Source organism: Paralichthys olivaceus, chromosome 1, assembly GCF_024713975.1.
Source record: "Paralichthys olivaceus isolate ysfri-2021 chromosome 1, ASM2471397v2, whole genome shotgun sequence".
NCBI lineage: Eukaryota > Metazoa > Chordata > Actinopteri > Pleuronectiformes > Paralichthyidae > Paralichthys > Paralichthys olivaceus.
Window position 1 is genome coordinate 3,300,908 of NC_091093.1, and position 20,278 is coordinate 3,321,185.

Below are 20,278 nucleotides of genomic sequence, written 5' to 3' on the forward strand. Positions count from 1 at the left end.
CTGAAGAGAGCCAGAGCCCCTGCCCCATCGAGAGCTTCCTGACCAGCTGCATCACGGTGAGGTATGGCACTTGCACCGCGTCCTGCCGGAAGACCCTCAAGTGCATCGTGAGAGCGACTGAAAAGATCATCAGCGTCCCTCTGTCCCCCTTCCAAGACATCTACAACACCTGCCTCACCCGCAGAGCCCTCCGCCCCCCACCCACCCGTCACACAGCCTCTTCAGCCTGCTACCCTCAGGGAGGAGACTGCAGAGTCCACGGGCCAGGACTCTGCCCCCCCTTGTGTGTGCACTGTTACATTTTTACTTTTATACACTGGTTTTTCACTTCATGCACTGTCCTCTTCTATGCACTATTTATAGTTTTACACACTATAAGTTTTATATAGTTTTATAGTTTTACACACGGTTACACTTCATTCCGACTCCACAATTTAATGTTAATTGTTTTGTTATTATTGTTTATTCAATGTCACTAACACCACAGGTTTGAGAGTCTCGCAATTTCAATACTACACATGTCCTGTGCATTTGCAGAATTGACAATAAAGCGAACTTTGAACTTTTATAAAGTATTTAAATATAAAGGGCTCATTCTATAGGGTAAAGAAAATAAAAATGTGTACAATTTAGATGAAAACACAGGATTATTTTATATACAATTTCTGCCAATAGATCCCTTTCACCTAAATCTTACACACTGAACCTTTAAGTACTGGTTATTTTCATTTATTCATTCATTTATTGTATCATTCATACACTTTTGAATGTTGTACCTTCAATTTATATTTAAAATATTTTAATTGGTTAAACTATGTATTATTTTATTGTTGTTTGAATTAAAATGTATTGTATTCCCTGTATTTTTGTATTGCTGTACCTTGGCACCATTGAAACTGAGGGTTCCACCACAATGTGTCTTCTTAAGTTTTAAATAATAAATGATGATGACATGGAAATTATGTTTGGGGTCTGGGTTGGTACTTCCTTTTTTTTAACTCAACATTTGTCTGCCACAGTGGATATATTATAAAGTTCTCCCCTCAGTCGTAAGTATTGATGCATTTATTATATGTGCTATCAGTACTTAGAGTAACATGATATCTGCCCGTCAGTATGGCAGCTATGAGAGGTTGTTACATCACCTGCAGATCCTCAATATATCGCTGATGTAGTGTTCAGACTGCAGGAGTTTCTAATCTCAGGTGGGGGAAATGAAAACTACTGGCTGCCACATGATGAGATGCAGTTTTATCAGCAGCCTGGTTGTATCCTGTCACTGGATGATCACTCTGCAGGTGGTGTACTGGAGTGCATTGTTTAATCATTCATGCATACATGTAGTTATCACAGATAATAAGAAAATAATGTACAGAAATTCAAAGAGAAACTAAGGTTTTCGTTGTCGGTATTCATTATACTATAAAATATATATATATGTATATATATATATATATATATACATTAAATAAATAAATTAAAATCAGTTACATTACAACAAAGTATTGTTCCTTACCACACCAACTGTGTAGAAAGACAGAGAAATGCATAAAAAACTGTTTTCAAATTACAAAACAGAGCCAAAAAAATGATTGCCAAATCAGATCAGAGAGACCATCCTAAAGCCCTCCTTCAGGACATTTTGTGATCTGTTTGATATTAATTGTATAATTTAAAAAAATGTATAAAACACAAAACCTTTACAAACCATAAATACTCAGAATGTCTGCAAAGAGAGACAGTTGGTTGTTTGTTGATTTCTGCTTTAACCATTCAAAAGTGAGTGACAATATATCCAACATCATTTATAAGCCATTTGTTTCTGTCAATTTACAACAACCTGTTCAGCCAGCTACCTCATTTTTATTTTTTTGTTTTCTTCTGACATTCAGCTTGGTGGATAGCAGTGCAGGAGGACGACCTTCCCATTCTTGAACCCAGCTGTGTAGCTCTGACTGTTTCTCTGACCAATCACAGACCCTCATGAAAGAGATACAGACGACGCACCATACATATCTTGCTGGTACATGGATTTACCATGTTATGGCTGTGTGGCTGTGTACATATATGTTTTCTGTTTTATAAAGATCAAGTTTAAAGGATAACACTGAAATGCATATTAAATAGTTTGTGTAATTTACATACACAGGGGGAAGCAGAATATTCAAACAATTCTCAACATAATTGAATCCAACACAACTGCAGCATTAACAACTAAACAACTGCAGAGATATATTCATAAAGGTGGGAGTTATTGCAGGGCTGTTGTGTTGAGTCGTTGTACATGGTACGGTGCAGGTGGGCAGAGGTCAAAATAATGTTTACCTGGCTCTAAGAAAGATAAAGTATTGGTTTTCATTCACATGGAGGTTAAAGGAAAAGGCTAGTATCATGCTATATCTTTATTATTGTCAACAAATCCCATGTGGAAGCACAAACCAATGATAAAGTGATCCAACTAACCCAGTATCTGTTTAAAGTATATGTCCCTCTGGGGGCGGCTGTGGCTCAGGAGGTAGAGTGAGTTGTCCATTGTGGTCCGGTGCCTCCATTTCTGGCACCTCCAGTCTACATGCAATAATATTAATATTGTAAGGGCTCAACCTCTCTCTATGAAATGTGCCCTGAGATTATGTATTGTGTGATCAATTAAAATTGTGTTGAAAAGTGACGGGTAAAAGTGACCCATAATGTGAAACACTTTGAATGCTTGTACAGATTAGAAAGGTGAGCCACACACTGGTACCAGGTTACATCATTCTTCATTAACTTGAACAGTTGCTCTGTTCCTTTTTTATAACTAAATACCACAAACACTGTCTTACTGCCAGAAATACTAGCTAGATTATGAAATCTGTATCAGTACGCCACTGGAAATAGTCCCCATCAAATGCACTGCTTATTTCTGTTGAACAGTAATATATTAAGACATGGAGTGATATACGGTAAAAAAATATTTGGGATTTGATGACGACAAGGAGAATGTAGAACATCAGCCTTATTCTTTCACCTAACATGCACTACATTATACATAAGTTAAACTAACAGCTATTACTTTCCATTGAAGCTAAACTATGGGTAGCCAGGTATTGAAATGGAATGGGAAACAGGTGGGCTTGTGAGAGCTTCGATAGTGTTTGCACTTTAAGGCATTTAAGGAGATTGCAGCATTGAATGGATGGACAAACCCGCTCGGAGAGAAGGATGTTTTTTCTGTTTTGTGTCCTGGTCGGCATGGAAAGTCGGCCTGATAAATAGTGCTGTACAAGAAGAGTAAATCCACTGTTTTGGGAGGAGGAGCAGGTACGATGTGCTGTTGGCCGTTATAATTCAGAAAAAGGAAGAAAAGGCAGCAACATTCAAGTTACTCCTTAGTTCATGCCTTTCAATACATTCAGTTTGGCTGTGTAAGTCATAGTCATACTGTGTCTGCATTCTATTTAGAAGTCTATCTCTCCTTCAACTAAAGCACTTTAACAATATTCTATTTAGAAAAAAGCGTTGAACAAATTGTGTTACTTAAAATGCTTGCTGTGATTGATAGATACATTCTTACATTTAAGATAATTCATCAAAAATAAATTTGATCAAAATCCACTGTACAGTGATTATACAAAAAATAAAGAATCATATGTTGGCTACATCAACTAGTTCTTTTTTTTCTTCTTCTTCTTCTGGGATCAACTGCTGCAGTTGTTTAAGACAAACAATTAAATCAATGAGCTTCCAACCATCCAGACAGTATGACAGTACAATAGACTACAGCATATATACAGTATATATTATGCACTTGCTGAATTCATTTCTATGGTACAATATATGTCCTAACCATTTTTATATTGGCAAGAAATACCACCAGCACTAAATGCTGCAGGAAAAGCAAGAGAACATAAAGTAGTCAATTCCCAACATGTTTGTGTTGTTGGTGAATCTGCTGCACACTTACCTAGTCCACAAACAAACCAGGACATCAGTAAAAGTGTGTCGTCCATCCCAGCGCGCTCATGATTTCATGGTGCAAATCGGAACAACGATGACCAGGATCACGGTGCAGGTAGCGGCAGCAATCAGTGCGCTGATCTTACACACCTTAGCCCTCCTGAACGCTGCCTCTTTTCTTTTGAGCAGCGAGTCATAGCCCGGTGTGTAGATGTCCTCCATCCAGTACTCCACGTTGTTTGGGTTCAGGGACTCCTGGGTCTGATGAAACAGAGACACAGACATAGAAACTCAGTGATCGCACACATACAACTGCACTGATTTTCATTATACAGGTGTCAAGACACAGACAAGGTTCACCAGGGCACTGTTGAACTGTTGCGTGAGAAAACTGTTCAAAAAATGTACACTGAGCTAAGATGTTTGTGCATTAGAACATTTTAATATAGCCAAATTAGAGCTGGGGGATAAAGCGATATCGATAATTATGGCGATATAACTTTACCTCGATAGAAATGCAAGACAGGTTCATATAACATTGATAGAATTTTTACCATTTATGACTTGACAACACAAACCGCCAATGATAATGAGCATAGTGCTGCGCTGAACCAATCATGCAGCTGGAATAGGAGTCACACCCACATCAAGTTAGGTTGATGCACACAGCACAGAGTGTAGGAGGAGGAGCAGCAGCACACGTGCTAATGTTTGGTCTCCTGCACGGAGGAGGACCACTCTGCATCGACTGAACATGATTCATGTTTGTCTGCTACGTTCATTGTTTCAGCGGATTTCCAATGATGAATAATTATAACACCGCTGCTCCAGGACAAACACTCGTCCTGTCTCACAGTCTCTGTCAGCGCAGCGTAAAATGAAGATCATGTGGATGTATGTGTAAAAATTGGATCAGAAAATATCTGTTCCAAAAATGTAAGCAGTAGTGTAGACGACAAACTTTTCTTTCCCTTTATTCTGTCTGTTTTATATGTATGGTTTATAGTTTTATAAGGAAGCCTCTCTATTTTCTGCATGTTTCCCCAGTTTTTTCTAAGATACATGTCGACAGCACCAAGCAACTCTGCTTCTTTCACTCTTATCTTTAAAGCTGCTACAGTTTTGATTTACAAATGATTTCCAAACATTTTCATGTCTGAACTTTTTTTTTCTAATTGTTGCTATAGCAATAAAACTCAATACTTCCTGCACAAATGTTTCACTCAGCCACCAAATTTGAACCATCAAAAAGATGTGTTTCGTTTCACTGACAGTAGCATACCAGCACAGCAAGAAACAGCAGAGCAGAAGAAACTGGAACTAGTGAATTAAAACTGCTAAAACTTCTGTAAGAAAACAACAGCTGTTGTTCTGATGAAGTAATACAACACAGTTCTTCTAAAAATAGATTTGTGCAAACTGAAATGTACTCAGGATCGAAACATTTTTTTTATAGCATTCAGCAACAGCTTTTTTAAAACAAAAAGGCGGTGATGCTTTCACTGTGCTGAACCAACGTTGTCCACTGAAAAGAGTCAGACGATCTGCTTTCAAAAGCTGCTGAGGTCCTCTTTGTCTAAACAGAATCAGCAGATTAAGAAGAACAACTTGATAATGAAAGTTCATTCACAGATTCACTAATGCTAGAATAGTGAAGAAAGCATTCTGCTTCTCATTTGAGTGTCACTGTCGCAGGTTAAAATATCAGACGTCAGCAGTGGTACATCAGCAGTGGTCTCTAATTAATGTCAGTTCAGTCTGTAACTTGGTGACGGGCTGAAATTAAACATGGTGGCGCTCATTTGTGTGTCTGCACGCCGCTCTTAGTACTCCTCAAAGATAGTTTGTGACAGAAGAACTTCTACTGTGTGTCCTACCAGTGTAAAACAAGAAAACAGAGGGTTTCTGTAGTTTCAACAAATCTAACAGAGTGAGATTAACCTTCTAGTGAGGTCACGCCAGTCATATCATATCAGGTATAATACAGGCAGTAAAACTCAACAATATTACAATGGTTTTTGAGTTTTACTCCCGAAACAAAATGTCCTCACAAGTCAAAGACGTTGTCATGGAACAACAGCCAAAACAAAAACCTCATGAAACCCAAAATATCAGCAGGTTTCACTTAACAAACAAAATGATCATTAGATGGATCAGGTGGAAATATACATCATGCTGAATTTACCATGCGAGATAGCACAGTAAAGGTCTGTCACCTCTCCATGTTCTCTCCAACCTTTATGAACAACCACCTCAGGTTTCTGCTAGTTTGCTTATTATTACGCATTTAAATACTGCCTTTACTTAAGAACTTTAAGTGTTTGTGATGGCTTCACAGTGCAAGGACATGTAAAGGTGTCACACTGCATGGTCAGTGGTACACTGGAGTACCAGTGAGAGCTTTAATCCAAATACATTGGAACTGAAACTGTTAGCTCAACTCTCCAGCATGGAAAGAAAAGCAAACAAGGTTTGGTCAGTTAAATGAAGCAGACCTTTACTGTGACATGTTTTAATTTTGATAGATTTACTGACACACATGATCTCTAAGAAGAAGTGTAGCATGGACAGCAGGTCCAAATAATTCCCAAATGATGTCTTTGTCAATGTATAATACCATTACCATCTCAATAACAGAGAAAAATACCAAGGGTCTGAAATAGAATCACCTGAAAATCAAAACAATAGTGACAGATGCCTCAGAGTGAAAAGGAAATGGTCTCGATAAATAGACATTTTTAAATGGCAAAGAAAGAGCAGATGGTGAGCTTTGGCTGTGAGGGGAGCCAGCAGACAGATGAACAGAGTCTGGGTGTACAACCAAAGGACAACAGATGATACCAGACTCTTCCTAATCTCAACCTGTCTTCATGTGAGCCCCAGTGTACTCTCCACCACCAACCAAGTACTCTGCATGGTATACTCAACTGCACTTTGCACTCTGCATCTTAATTAGAAACTTGTGTCTGTACACGCTGCCACCAGGGAGCTCTTTCTCACTGCTGTGCTGTAGGGTGGAGGGAATCACTGCTTTAATTAGACCGGAAAAGGAGAGTGCTAACAGGAAATGAGGAGATTGGGGAAACCACGCAACAAACACCAAAGGTCCCCTTAGACCCAGGGACAATGCCACTATGCTGAAAGCATCTTTAACCCTATACGAGCAGGATGCTCAGGGGGGCTCTTTTTCATATTAAACTAAAGGCTGACTGGGGTATATATTGTCAATAAAGTCAATAATGTGTTCTTTAGGTGGAGAGAAGAGAAATGTTTACTGGATGTGATGGGTCCCTGCAACGTACATAGTTATTGCAAGAGTGTATAGCCACAAAAAATGGACTCTGCAGCAGAGATTGATTTTTTTTCCCCAATCTGCTCTGTAATGGCTTTGCTGAATACAGTGCAGGGGAGACATTCTTCATTGTAAGGCTTCCAACTCACAGCATACTGATATTCCCTCTGATTCTTGTATATACTGTGAAATAAAGAGCTGCAGGCAGAAGGACAAACCATAAAACATGTTCTACTCTGTTCTATTCATATGATTATAAACTAGAAGATAGAAACACAACAGCTTCCCGAAGTATACACACCACTTCTTTTGCACATGTGATTGTGTTCAAGCTAAACTAATTAAGTTATTACAACATATACTTACTGCCATTAAACCTGTGACACACACAGTACAAGCATTACCAGCCCTGCAGCTGGTAAACTGTGTGTACATTCTTATTAGTAAATAGAATGACGAGCATAACGTAAATGTTAATGTAATGTAAAGTCGATCTGATGCTGACCCCCTGTAATCAGAAATCACATTACAGTCAGTCACACTGCAAATTCAACATCATTACAGCGTGTCATTAAAACAATACACAACAATCCAGATAATTAGTCTCTTGAACAGAAAACCTGGTTGTATAGTTATGCTCACAGTAAGTAGGGGGCTTCACTGTTGGAACATGGTGTTGCAGCGATACATAATTGCCTTTTGAACTTCCCTAGTTTTTGTGCTATATTTAGTATCCTGCAGTTTGGCTTCTTAGCCAACTACCATGCCTTTCTCCCTCTCTCTCTCATTTCTGTCTTCCACTGTTTATAACTTTCTCCTCATTATAACTTGGCATCTACTACTGTATTAAGTGTGTCTGTGTCTAAGTGGACATGCCGTATGGCAGTGGTTTTCCTCTGGGAAAGTCCCAGACATAACAGACAGACAGACACAGGTATGTTAGAAACAGTTCCTTCATTGCGTTCATCACTGTATGTACAATAACTAAAGATATATTTTTAAACTACTTTTAAAATGTTCAAATGTCTTTTCTTATTTACGTCAATTAGTAAGTCCATCCAACAACGTGGCTCTATGGCAATTTATTTCTAAAAAGCATTGTACTGACTTAAGTAACTCCAGAGCTCAGTGAACATAATATCACACAAATATAGTCAGATGATGGAACATATCACTAGATTATTTAATACAGTTGTTGTAATGTGCCTCCATTTAAATATTTTTTCCACCACCCCTTAAACAGTGCAAACAGCTTTTGGTGGAATAAGAATTCTGTAAAGAAGCACAATGCAGCATTACACCATTAAGTGTATGACTTACTAAACAACACTGTAAGTTGCACTTCCCTGCCTTTGGAGGCAGGGAAGCACCTGCTCAAAAACCTTTCTGGTTTTCTCAGTTTTGTTTCATTGGAAGTCTTTACAGAACAGAGGCCTAACACAATATAAGGGAAATAGCTGCACTTAAGCTTTTTCTATAATCATTTTGGGTGGTTTAAAAGAACCATATATATTTTCAATGGATTATGTTCACTTTGTGTGTAGCAAATTATAGTAATGCTAAGAATTATACTCAGTCAATTCCAAAATCCAGTGCATACTGTATTTAAGCACAGCATTAAAGGGAAAGTTCACCAAAAAATTCAAGTGTCTGCATTCCTCCCTTTTAAAGGTCCAGTGTGTAAGATTTAGGTGAAAGGGATCTACTGGCAGAAATTTAATGTAGAATAATCCTCATGATGTTTTCACTAGTACATTAAACTAAATTGTATGAATTGTAGTTTTCTTTACCCCAGAAAATGTCCTTTATATTTAAATACTTTATATTTATATTGAGGGGACCCTCTCTACGGAGGCCACCATGTTTTTTACATTAGTCCAGACTGGACAAACTAAACACCTTTTGAGTTTTTATGACAACTGAAGCTACCACAGGTTCTTTTTCATGTTTGGAAGGAGAGGGTGAGGTGAGGGGTGATCAGCTGCAACATGCCACTTCAAAACTAGATATCACTAAATTCTACACACTGTACCTTTAAAGGTAAGGTTCTCTTCTTCCTTGTGGACTAACAGTTCTGTGAGAAGGGGGCATGTGATGGACTGACAGAAAAAAAGCTTTCCACCCACCCAAGTTATTATCAACAAAAACAATCTCTGGTTGTTAAGGTACAAGTCAGGCACAGACATGCTACACTACTACTAGATTTTTTAAGTGCTGACATTTTGAGTTAATTTGGGTTCAAAATAGGGATGCATTTTTCCGAGCACTCCAAACTATTTGATATGGAGAGCCAGGCCACAGAAAACACAAGAAAAACAAAGAGAAAAAAGCACTTGAAGTGTTTTGTCATTGGATACAGTAAGCGAAAGCTATTTTGAAGCATTTAAGGGAGCCTGTAAGGAAATCTGAAGAAGTCATTGGGCTTAGGTGCATCTCTGTTACAGCCAGAGGCTTGTCAGGGAGAGGAATTGATTTCTTAATCTCCTGTGACTCTGACAGTCGTATAGCGACCATCAATAACCGGCCTCTGTGCCTGTGTCGAAGGTAAACAGGGTCTTTGCAGTCGCACGTAAATCACACACAGACATGTGATGAGAGAACCCTAGCAGTCCTGTAGGTAAAATATGGAGAAGTTTCATGAAAGACAACTGTACAATAGGCAGCACTTATCAGAGACTCGAGGAGGCTCCTCAAAAGTGATCATGGGAATTATGATGATGATTTTTGTGAATTACTTCCTGATTGTAGGTCACATTTTCAGGACCCCCACTCATCCAACCCAAAAAATCTACCATCCAAACCTGACCAGACAGAAGAAAGGTATTAACCTTACAGAGCAGCATGCTTAGTGTATCCCCTTACATCCCTCTTGTGATTCTGCTGTAAGTCCAGTACCTGCACGTCCAGGGCTGTGAACTGCTTCCCCTTCCCTCCTGAGTTGCGTTTATACTCCTCGATGGTCCAGGACGGCTGCCCCCGCTTGGCGTCTGACAGGCTGGTGAGCCTCAGGTCAGTGTACAGGTGACTGCCTTTCACATGGGCCTTGATGGAGGGGGTGAAGGGGTGCGGTGAGAAAACCTGTTCGATCAGGGCCGGGTGGGCGTTGGGGGGCAGGTGGGCCTGGGAAAGCTCATATTGACGCTCACGCTCTGCCTGGAAATGGAGAGAGAGAGAGAGAGAGAGAGAGAGAGAGAGAGAGAGAGAGAGAGAGAGAGAACAGAAAGTGACTCAGCTCTGCTGTTTAATGTAATTTGGTGTAAGTTGTTTTATATCTTTTCCAATCGATGATTCTCATAGAACAGTTATGTCACACGAGCACAAATAACACTGTTGATTCCAATGTTAATGATGAAGTGGATCAATGATCTGCTTTGTGAGTTGTCTGACTGAACTCTATTAAAACTATACTCTGTATGTGTGGCTCCCAGCCTCTGGGGACATAAACAGACAAGGAAGCTAATCATTGTGATTTGTAACAATAGAGTAACATGTGTGTTTCAAAAGAAACACACATGAAACAGAGCAGCGTGTCTCAGGCACGTGAGCTGTGCTGCTCACGCAGTCAGTGTGGCCCAGATGTTAGACAATATCTTCAGTGCACAACAGAATGACAGTTGGCATTGTCATTCCAGTACGTAATAATTATTATTTGAATAATTAAGGGTATTTTAAATGATTCTGACTTGTTAAGTAGATTAACAACACAACATGTAGACATAACCCTGTTTGTTATTAGGTGTTCTGAGTATTGGGGTGGAATTTCCCTTAACAGCCTGCACAATGGACAACTGCAGAGAAGGTTGAAATGAACAAGAGACTTGGAAAAAAACGAGGTCTGTGGGTGAAACCAAACAGAGCAAAATAACCTCAAGCGGCAGCTGAATGCAGGGTGCTAATAATAATAATAATAATAATAATAATAATAATCCATTTTATTTATACAGCACCTTTTATACATAAATGCAGCTCAAAGTGCTTTACAATAAAATCAAAGAGATTAAATAGATGAATAACAACATGTTAGCTATAAAACAAAGATTTAGGATTTTTTTAAATAAATAATAAGAATAAAGACAATGTGTAAGATTTAGGTGAAAGAGATCTATTGGCAGAAATTTAATGTAGAATAATCCTCATTATGTTTTTACTAGTTTGTTTCATCTAAATTGTATTAATAGTAGTTTTCTTTACCCCACAAAAGGCCCTTTATATTTAAATACTTTATATTTAAATACTTCATATTTACATCGAGGGGGTCCTCTCTATGGAGGCCGCCATGTTTTTTACATCACCTTTTTAGCATTTCCCAGAGTGAGGTACAGTCTTACTCTTTAAATATTTCTTAAATGATAAAATGAAATCTTTGTGACATTGTTAGTGTGGATTAAAATCCTAAATGTGATTTGATGTGCCAGACTTCCAAGTTTGCCAATAATCTTTTGTCTCTGATCATCATTACCAATTACAAGAATTTCTGTTTTGTCTTGGTTTAAATTGAGAATATTGTTGCTCATCCATCGATCCACGCTGGACAGACAATTTATAACTTTGTTTGAAGCATCAGAGTCCTCTGGCCCTACAGATAGATATAACTGAGTATCATCAGCATGACAATGATAGTTTACACCACCGTCACTGATCATTTTTCCCAGTGGTGTCATATATAAGCAAAACAGTTAAGGACTAAGAATTGAACCCTGTGGAATGACGAAAAGGTTATTATGGCTTGTGGAACATGGTCACCGAGGCTAATAAAATATGTTCTGAACCAGTTTAGAGCTGTGCCTTTTGATACCAATCCAACTTTCGAGTCTTTGCAAAAGGATCTTATGATCTACTGTGTCAAATGCAGCAGACAAGTCGAGTGTGTTTGTTAACTGCGCTCACTCGAACGTCATGTTCATTCTGTCTCCTAATGAGTGTGCTCTTATTTAAGTACTGGCTGTTTTGGTTTTAAAAAAATAAAGATACTCATACTGAATGTATTTGCACAGGGATTTTCTTGACAACCAGAGGCCTTGGTTGTGCCTGCAATGCAATGCAAGTCTTTTTTCCACAAGGCTATTGACCAGACTGTGACCCAGAACCAGTCCCTGCAGTGCTCAGTGGCAAAGACGGAAAGCAGTCATCCACTGTGCATGATGATGTATTATATGTTCTGAAGCTGATACTAGAGGGCTGTTTCCACAGAGTCATGTGAGCACTGTAGTGGTTATATTTGTCATTTTACACATTGGTCGGTATCGGCTACAAATGAGATGCTGCCTCGTACACTCCTCTCAGCTAATGGGATAAGATGAGACACACTTGAGTTGGAGTTGAACAAATCTGTGTATTCTGTCAACTCACATGTCAAGAGTCAATCTCTCTAGTGCACGCACACACACACACACACACACAATTCTCACTCTCGCATGCAGTGAAATGCTGCACTGTGTAACTCAGGTGTTGTGGAGGAGACCTGCACTGCAACACTAGCATGTGAGATGGACAAAACATCAGGTCGATGGTAGGTATCTTGAGCTGCCACCTCAAAGCATGCTATGTTTCTACCAACAAAGTCACCTGACAAGGGACAAACAGTGTGAAGAAATAACATTGTGACTTCTCTGTAACATAAATATACACAACCTTGTCTGCATCACAATGTGCTAGAGCGTCCCGTTTGAGTTCCTTACCCACTGCATTCAACATTTCCTTTCACTTAGATTCTTTGTGTTTCATTATAGCATCACATTTTATTTATTTTTGATGCTATTTGCTGTACTGCATCAGTTTTCTAATTAATGTAATTTAATAATATGTGCCTCGACTTTTATTTAGATCAAATACTGTGTGTTTTTGTCTCATTTATAAGTGAATTAAAAAGAAGTGTTTGTACCTCTTTGGCTTTCAGGTGTCTGTCCTTGCCATCTCTATCTTTGTCTTTGCATTCGTCTCCAGGGTGGCACGGCACTGTCCTCCAGTCCCGTGGAGAGTTGGTGATGCTGGGAACCTTTGACTCCGTGGCGCTGTTCTCCTCATTGAGTGAGCGGGATGACCTCCTGGTGAGCATGCTCTTCTTCAGAGCTTTAACCCTAAGGCTGCTGCTGTTACTCCCATCCGAGCAACACCACTCCCCCAGGGGGCCATTGTCCACCTTGATATTGTGGCCAGTGGTGTGGCACTGGAAAGCACGAGGTGAGAAGGTGGCGTTGAGATGTTGTTGTGTGTGTGGGTGAGACTTGTCAGGGGTGGCATTACACCCAGATGCAGACACCGTCTCCCTGTGCCTTCCATTAACCTCAGGCTCCTGGATCTTCTCATCCAGCTTGTTGAGCTTGGAGAGGACCTGGGAGATCTCACTGCGGACCCCCGACAGAGACTCCAGCTTCTTCTCAATCTCACCAATCCTCGTCACCAGTTTGCACACACTCGACTTGAGTTCATCGTCCGTGTTTTCCAGTGAATGGAAGAGGCGGTCGAGCTTGGACTTGGCTAGTTTGACTGTGTTGCGTTCAGGGGAGCTGTCACCTTCTGACTTCAGCGTTACCTGAGAGAGAGACCCGGTGCTGTTGTAGCATGACGACTGTACAACTCCCAGAGAGTCACAAACACTCATGTCATCCAGAAAACGAAAAATGTCACTAATGTCGTCACTGACGATCTCAGAGTCCTCATCCGAGTGTTTGAAGGCTCGTCTCTCTCTGTCACTGTATTTTACTTCCTTCACCTTCTTCTGCTCAGCCTGCTCAGTTTGAGTCCCGATACTCGAGGAGCTGTCTCCTCCCTGAAAGGATGGACTGTTCATATTTTTGTTCCTAAATCTTTTGGCTGCCTCTCTTTTGTCCATACCCACTGGACCACTTGCCAACAGTGCTACATCTTTGTTTTTTAATCCATTTGTTTTCTTTGCAAAAGCAGAAGGAGAAGATGCCACCTTTTCCTTCAGGGTCTGAAAATGTTGCTCGCTGTCCATGCCGACGATGCTGGTGGTGCGATGGTGGTTATCTTTGAATGGTTTGCTGTTCAGACACAACCTCTCAAAGTCTGGAGGCCCCTCTTCCGTGTTGAGACTGAGGCTCTTCACTGGCCACGCCGGCTGCTTTCCTGCTTTGTTACTGTGCTTCCTGCTGCTGACGAACTCAGAGACTGTGGTCGGGCCAAAGTACGTGGATGCCTGTAGGTCGTCCAGGCTCTCGTGCTTCACCCTCTGTCGTTCCTGGAGAGGGGAGTTGAGTGTGGGCTCGAAGTAAGGGTTGCTGTAAGGCAGTTCAAAGCTGTGGTTGAAGAAAGTGGCGGGCTTGTGCATCTCCCTCCTGTGGTAGACCTCAGCAGCCTTACGGCCCTGCTTGTTCGGAGTGGTGATGACCTAAGACAGGAATCCACACCGGGTTAACACAACACATTACCTACGGAATCATAAAGATTTAGAATCACAGATTTTTACGGAAGTATGAAGCCCCTCTCGGATTTTATATAATAAATGGATAGGTTAATAAAATGAACAGAAAAAGAAAGAAAGAACTGTTAGACTGTAAATGAAGAACAAAAATAAGGAAGCCCTGAGTAGAGCCATGTTATGGGAACAGTTAGACCTTAACAAAACTTTTAAATAAAAAAGGGATGTGAGGTTTTTGTTAAGATAATGCCATATGGTACATACATCCATTAAATGAAATCAGATGATGTCAGTAGGGTAGCAGGTTCATTTATGAGAACGAGAACTTAAGTCCATTTTTAAGGTAGTAGTACTGTGGGCTTTTCCATTTTATGTTAGAATACACTCTTTTCTAAACAACCTCATTTATCTAATAGCTGTATATGCTAATGAATTGGAAAATCAAGATTTTACTTTCAAAACATACATGTATGATAAACTGATGCATTGTTCTATGTTAACCTACACAGCACATACAGATAAAAATATGCATATGAAGTAGATCAAATCAGCTCCACACTGAACTATGACAATAGAAAAGTAGAACAGTGCCATTGAGCATTCATCACTTAACACGTTAAGTTAATCTTGATGGATGTTTTTTGAATACTCACTGTGACACTGCTAGTTGCAATTAACTAGGGGATCACTCATATCTATTTAATGGATTGTTGTACTCCACAAACCAGTGAATAATAATAATAACATTATAAATAATGACTATGCTCTTTTATTCTGAATGTCAGGTAAACATTCAAGAAGCCATATTTCAAAATGTGCTCTGACTTTAGCACAGATGACTAAACTAGTCTCCTAACACAACAAAAATCACAGCTCCACTCCACTGCTTCACCTAAATCAGTGTATATATCTGAATACGGTTCATCAAAACTTTGAAATCAGTTCACACTAATACACTGAACTCAAGATATTTCTATGAATCTAATTCCAGGTGAAACAAATAGTGCTGCTGGTCAGTCAGTTCAACCTAATGGATAACTATTGTGTTAAGTCACATACTAAGCAGAAATATTACTTTTGTCTAATTTTATAAATACATTTGTAGTGTTTTTGTCTGTTTATCAGACAAAATGTGTCATATAAAAAAATGATGTTCGACTGCATATGAGCATATATGTCTTAAGTTCATGTCATTTGAATACACTAAAAGACTAAATGAACATATGAAAAACGGACTTGTATACTTTATATGACAACTCTATATTTTTCAACCAAAAATCAAAGTAGCCCTCTCTCTCTTAGATCTTTCAACAACAAACTACAAAATCCAACCTGTGGTGAGAAGGCCATGAGGTTGTGGAAGTCCTGTTTAAAGATGTTCCTCTTCTGGATGCAGGAGTGAACCGTGAAGGGCTCAAGATGGCGGATGTGCTGCAAAGACTCCTGGTCGGTGGTGGACTCGCTGTCGATGTCCATGGGAAAGTAGGTGCTCTGCATTTCGCAAGGTTGAGAGGGCGGGCTGCTGCTGGGATACTGGGGCAGATGGTGAAGTCTGTCTAGAGAGGCTGCTCTACATTTCAGGTCCTTGCTGACCCCCAGAAGGAAGTTGGGGTCTGAGGTGGGAATAAACGGCTGGCAGTTATTGCACTCCGATTGTTTAGAGCAGGGAGACGCAGTCTGATCCACAGGGTGCTGCTGAGGGGAGCTATGGTGATGATGGTGGTGGTGGTGGTGTCCATCCCTGGGGGGATCCATGTGCTCGTAACCAGCCCCTCCGTCACAGTCCTGATACTTATAGGCATCACTGTCAGACCTGCAAACCTCTACCGACTTGTTCTTATGGAACTTGGGCCTGTGCACTGCAGGGAGCTTGTCTTTGGCCATGCCTCCATTCATTTGGATCAAGTTGAACATGGTGACGATGTCTGCAGCCACCATGAGCTTCTTGGATTTTTGGTCCTCTGCAGAGCAGCGCATCTTGTCCTTGAAGAGCGTGGCTGGGAAAGCAGGGTCAAGACAGGCTGTGTAGAAGAGCAGGCTGCGGAGCTTGGCCAGGTGCACCAGGTCAAAGCGGGCGCACAGGGACTCACACAGGTCCTGGTAGGACATGGTGTTGTACTTGGTGTCCAGCTCCTCCAGGATCCGGATCAGGAATTGAGAGTACTCTGGGAGGGGGTCCATGGCGGCTGGGTGGCAGGAACAGGCCTAAAAAACAGGTCCTACCTCCAGAGAAGCTTGGCACCTGGAAGCAACACATTTCCATGTTCATTCATTGTTAATCTGTTGTTGTTAACACACAATAGAACTCACGAGATCACAAACCAGCAGGTGTCAGGCACAATCTAAATGGCACGTACTCGGCCAGAAGAGATGGGGACTATACTCTACATCTAAAACAGCGGAATGTTCTGCTCCTCGTGACGGGAGCAGCTGCCTGGTGTTGTCGACAGTAAGGGCAGCTGCAGAGCCTCTGGCACAGCGGGGCGCCCACACGGGCACATTTCACTCTTACATTAAAGTCGCAGCCTATTTGTGCGCCGTCACTCACCCTGAGAGTCTTTGTTGAATCCTCTGATCAGCTGGGCGCCGCACCGCATCTTCTCACCCAGAGCCGACAGGAGCCAGAGGAAGAGCCAGCAGAGCGCAATCACGCATACTGTGGTTGCGCAGCCCCGCATACGCGCGCATCCCTCAGCGCTGCAGAGATATGAACTTCAACCTAGCCCTCCGTCCGCACGAGAGAGAAATCCACACGCACACCGAGGGCTGCACAGTGCGTCCTCACACGCACAAGTGGACGCTGGTGAAATGTGTCCCGGGTGATGTTGCACATGGATCCGTGCTCCCGGTCACACTGAGCGGTTTGGAGTGTCCCCATAGACCGACGGTGTGGTCTCCCTCCTGGACAGCTCTCAGCTGCGGTGGAGAAGCTGTCCGGGCACTGGAGCTATCAAGGCAAAAAGATGACCTATCACTGCCGGTTTTCGCTTTCAAAATAAGAGCTCTACAGAAGTGCTTCTGGAAAGGGTTACTTTCCCCCCATAGAGATGAGGTTGGTATATCTTCCAACCTACATTCTCAGAGAACAAAACCGTGTTTTTAAATGGCGGCTATGGCTGATGGAGGGAGCAGTTTTCATCCAACCAGAAAGTCGGCAGTTCGATCCCATCTGCATGTCCAAGTGTCCTTGGGCAAGATGCTAAATCCCAAAGTGCCCCTCATAAAAGCGCTATATATATGCAGCGCTATATAAAACCATTTACCATTGAATGCATATATCTTTGATTACAAGTAAAATACTGCTTACTTGAATAAAAAGTACAATACATTACATTTGACAGAGTTCTATTATTATGCTATTTCATTTTTATTGATAATTATAACCAATTAAAAAGCATTTTAACAGTGGGCCAACCATTGGGCCTGGTTGGTTAGTAATTTTAACCATATAAAGGTTTGTGCTAGATGTGTCTAGCAGATATATGGGGAGGCAGTAGCAGTAACCTTCATGGCTGCCCACTGTATGGACTGTTCCATGTGTGGTCACTGTGTGGATTGTGTTCCATGTGTGGGTTAAATACAGAGGTCAAATTTCCCCATGTTTGCATGTTGCATGCTGTGTGTGGGAATCTTAATATATAAAGACAGAAGTGCATTCAAAAAAATCATAAATTATTGGCTGACTACAGTGTAGCCTACTATCCACACAAGACACTAGCCTAGTGTCACAGGGCTTTATCAGGGTAAAGAAATGTAGTAGTAAACTGCCAGTTCCTTGAAAATGGAATAGACCCATGAAACAATGGTTCGGGAATTTTGGTCAACATGTGTGTGAATGAAAAAAATGAAAAAATACATCCAGTGTAAGATTAGTATGAAATTACAAAATTATAAAATCCGGCACTGAATCTGTGCACCATTTTTAAGTTTATCACACAGTCTCTGGTTCTTCCTCACAACAGTTACTGTGCACTCAAATAAGTGTTCTTTTAGGTTAAATTTGGGCGCTTTTATTATGAAGAACTGCATCTTACTTCCGGTCACAACCTGGTTAATTCCGTGTCACCAATACAGCGCTTTGTTTGTACCTAGAATGACGTAACTTCACCTACAGCTGGACATTAGGCTCACTGTACATCCCTCTGCCCCTTCACACTCACACCCACTGTTATGTCACATGACTGTGTGATACAGTGTCTCACACTGTGAAGTATCTGTGCACTTCCATCAGTTGTAAAGAGCTTTTCACACATCTTAAAGGTCCTTCAGTGACTTCAAGAGGACATCAGCTCCACTAGAGTACCTACCTTTTGTAATTGTTTCATATGTTATTATATGGCATCATGCAGATTTCACTATTAGCTCTTTGGAATCCATATTAATGAAGAATATAATGGAAGACGGCATAGTGTATATAACATTTAATATCACCAGCAAATACAATGTGGTGTCAGTTATAGTGGGGTACGTTGCAGCAGCATAAAAACATTGCAACAACATCAAGCTGTAAATGTAAATGAAATACCACTGCCACCAATTTACTTGAGGATTTTTATCTCCTAATCCATTCCTTTTGAAAAAGAGAATTTGTTCTTGACCTTGGAAATACAGGTGTAGTTTTGTAAGGAAAATTGAACTCAAAGTCAGTCTCTGGGAGCAGTTTCATTCAGTCTGTTGTCCAGGGTTCTTGCTGTTTCAGGAGAATCTCACTAACACAAACTGTCACCTGAAAGGGAGAGGCAAGTTAGGCTAGTTTCTGGTAGCCTAGTCAGCTTGTCTGAATAGTGAAGAGGTGCATAACACAACTATCTTTTATCTAAAAAAAAAAAAAGGTATTCATCCAAGAAAGAGAAAAACACAATAAAACTGTTGATCACCATGCTGCACTTCTGAGACCTGAGGCTCTAAGGGGAGTGAAGATGCAGGGCATTAAGGTGGTGTGTGGCAAATCATTTTTTACTATGACCACAACAGGCAATAAATCAGGTTGTATGAATAAATGTTCAATGAGGAAGATCTCTCACCTCAATTTCTTCTGTGGGTTAACATTGAAACTGTGTACTCCTGGGGCCCCATTTATAACCGTTGCAAACTCTGACCCATGCGTATGAACATTTTGGAGACAGGAAAGTGGCAAAGCTGATTTGAGGTGGGGAACTGAAGCAGATTATTGATCCCATTCATCATTTACATTAGAACCAACAGCGTAATTTGTGCTCGTGTGACATAACTGTTCCATAAGAACAGAGCACACTGGAGATCACTCTCAAAAACAAAGAAAAAATATTTACATTGGAACAATTTCCAAATAATATCCCTGAGTGAAGGTTACACAGTGTTAAGTGATTGTTCCGATGGCTCCAAATATATAAAAATACTGTGGTGACACTGATGGATGCACGTGAATGGAAGGATGATGAGGAAACGAAGGTTCAGCGATGACTGATCAGCTGATACAGATCTGTGATCTTTGTACTGAACTGAGTCCAGTATTAGATCGACCGACGGAACCGAACCATCCCAGTACAAACACAAGCATTTAATAATAATTCTGTTAAATTTTATAGATTGGGGACATCAGAGTTGTCTCTGAATTTAATAATCCTGCAGTTTGGGATGATTAAATTACAAACAGACGATACAACAAGTTCCTCCACATTCTGATT

The 20,278-nt window shown here is 40.7% G+C and overlaps 1 protein-coding gene across 1 annotated transcript; it reads right to left on the minus strand.

Moving 5' to 3' along the window:
• Positions 1–1,860: 1,860 nt before the first annotated feature.
• minar1 (membrane integral NOTCH2 associated receptor 1) lies at positions 1,861–17,515 on the minus strand. The gene is made up of 5 exons (XM_020079710.2): positions 17,161–17,515; positions 15,945–16,854; positions 13,113–14,582; positions 10,127–10,384; positions 1,861–4,200 (listed from the first exon to the last, which is right to left on the minus strand). The coding sequence occupies exons 2-5, from the start codon at positions 16,791–16,793 to the stop codon at positions 4,003–4,005; spliced, it is 2,775 nt and encodes a 924-aa protein (XP_019935269.2). The 5' UTR covers positions 16,794–16,854; positions 17,161–17,515; the 3' UTR covers positions 1,861–4,002.
• Positions 17,516–20,278: the final 2,763 nt, after the last annotated feature.

Coding starts and splice junctions, on each gene's coding strand:
- minar1 (XM_020079710.2), bottom strand. CDS start 16,793: ATGGACCCCCTCCCAGAGTACTCTCAATTCCTGATCCGGATCCTGGAG. Junction 14,583..15,944: donor TCATGGCCTTCTCACCACAG/GTTGGATTTTGT, acceptor TTCCTGTCTTAG/GTCATCACCACTCCGAACAA. Junction 4,201..10,126: donor TCACAGCCCTGGACGTGCAG/GTACTGGACTTA, acceptor CTGTTTCATCAG/ACCCAGGAGTCCCTGAACCC.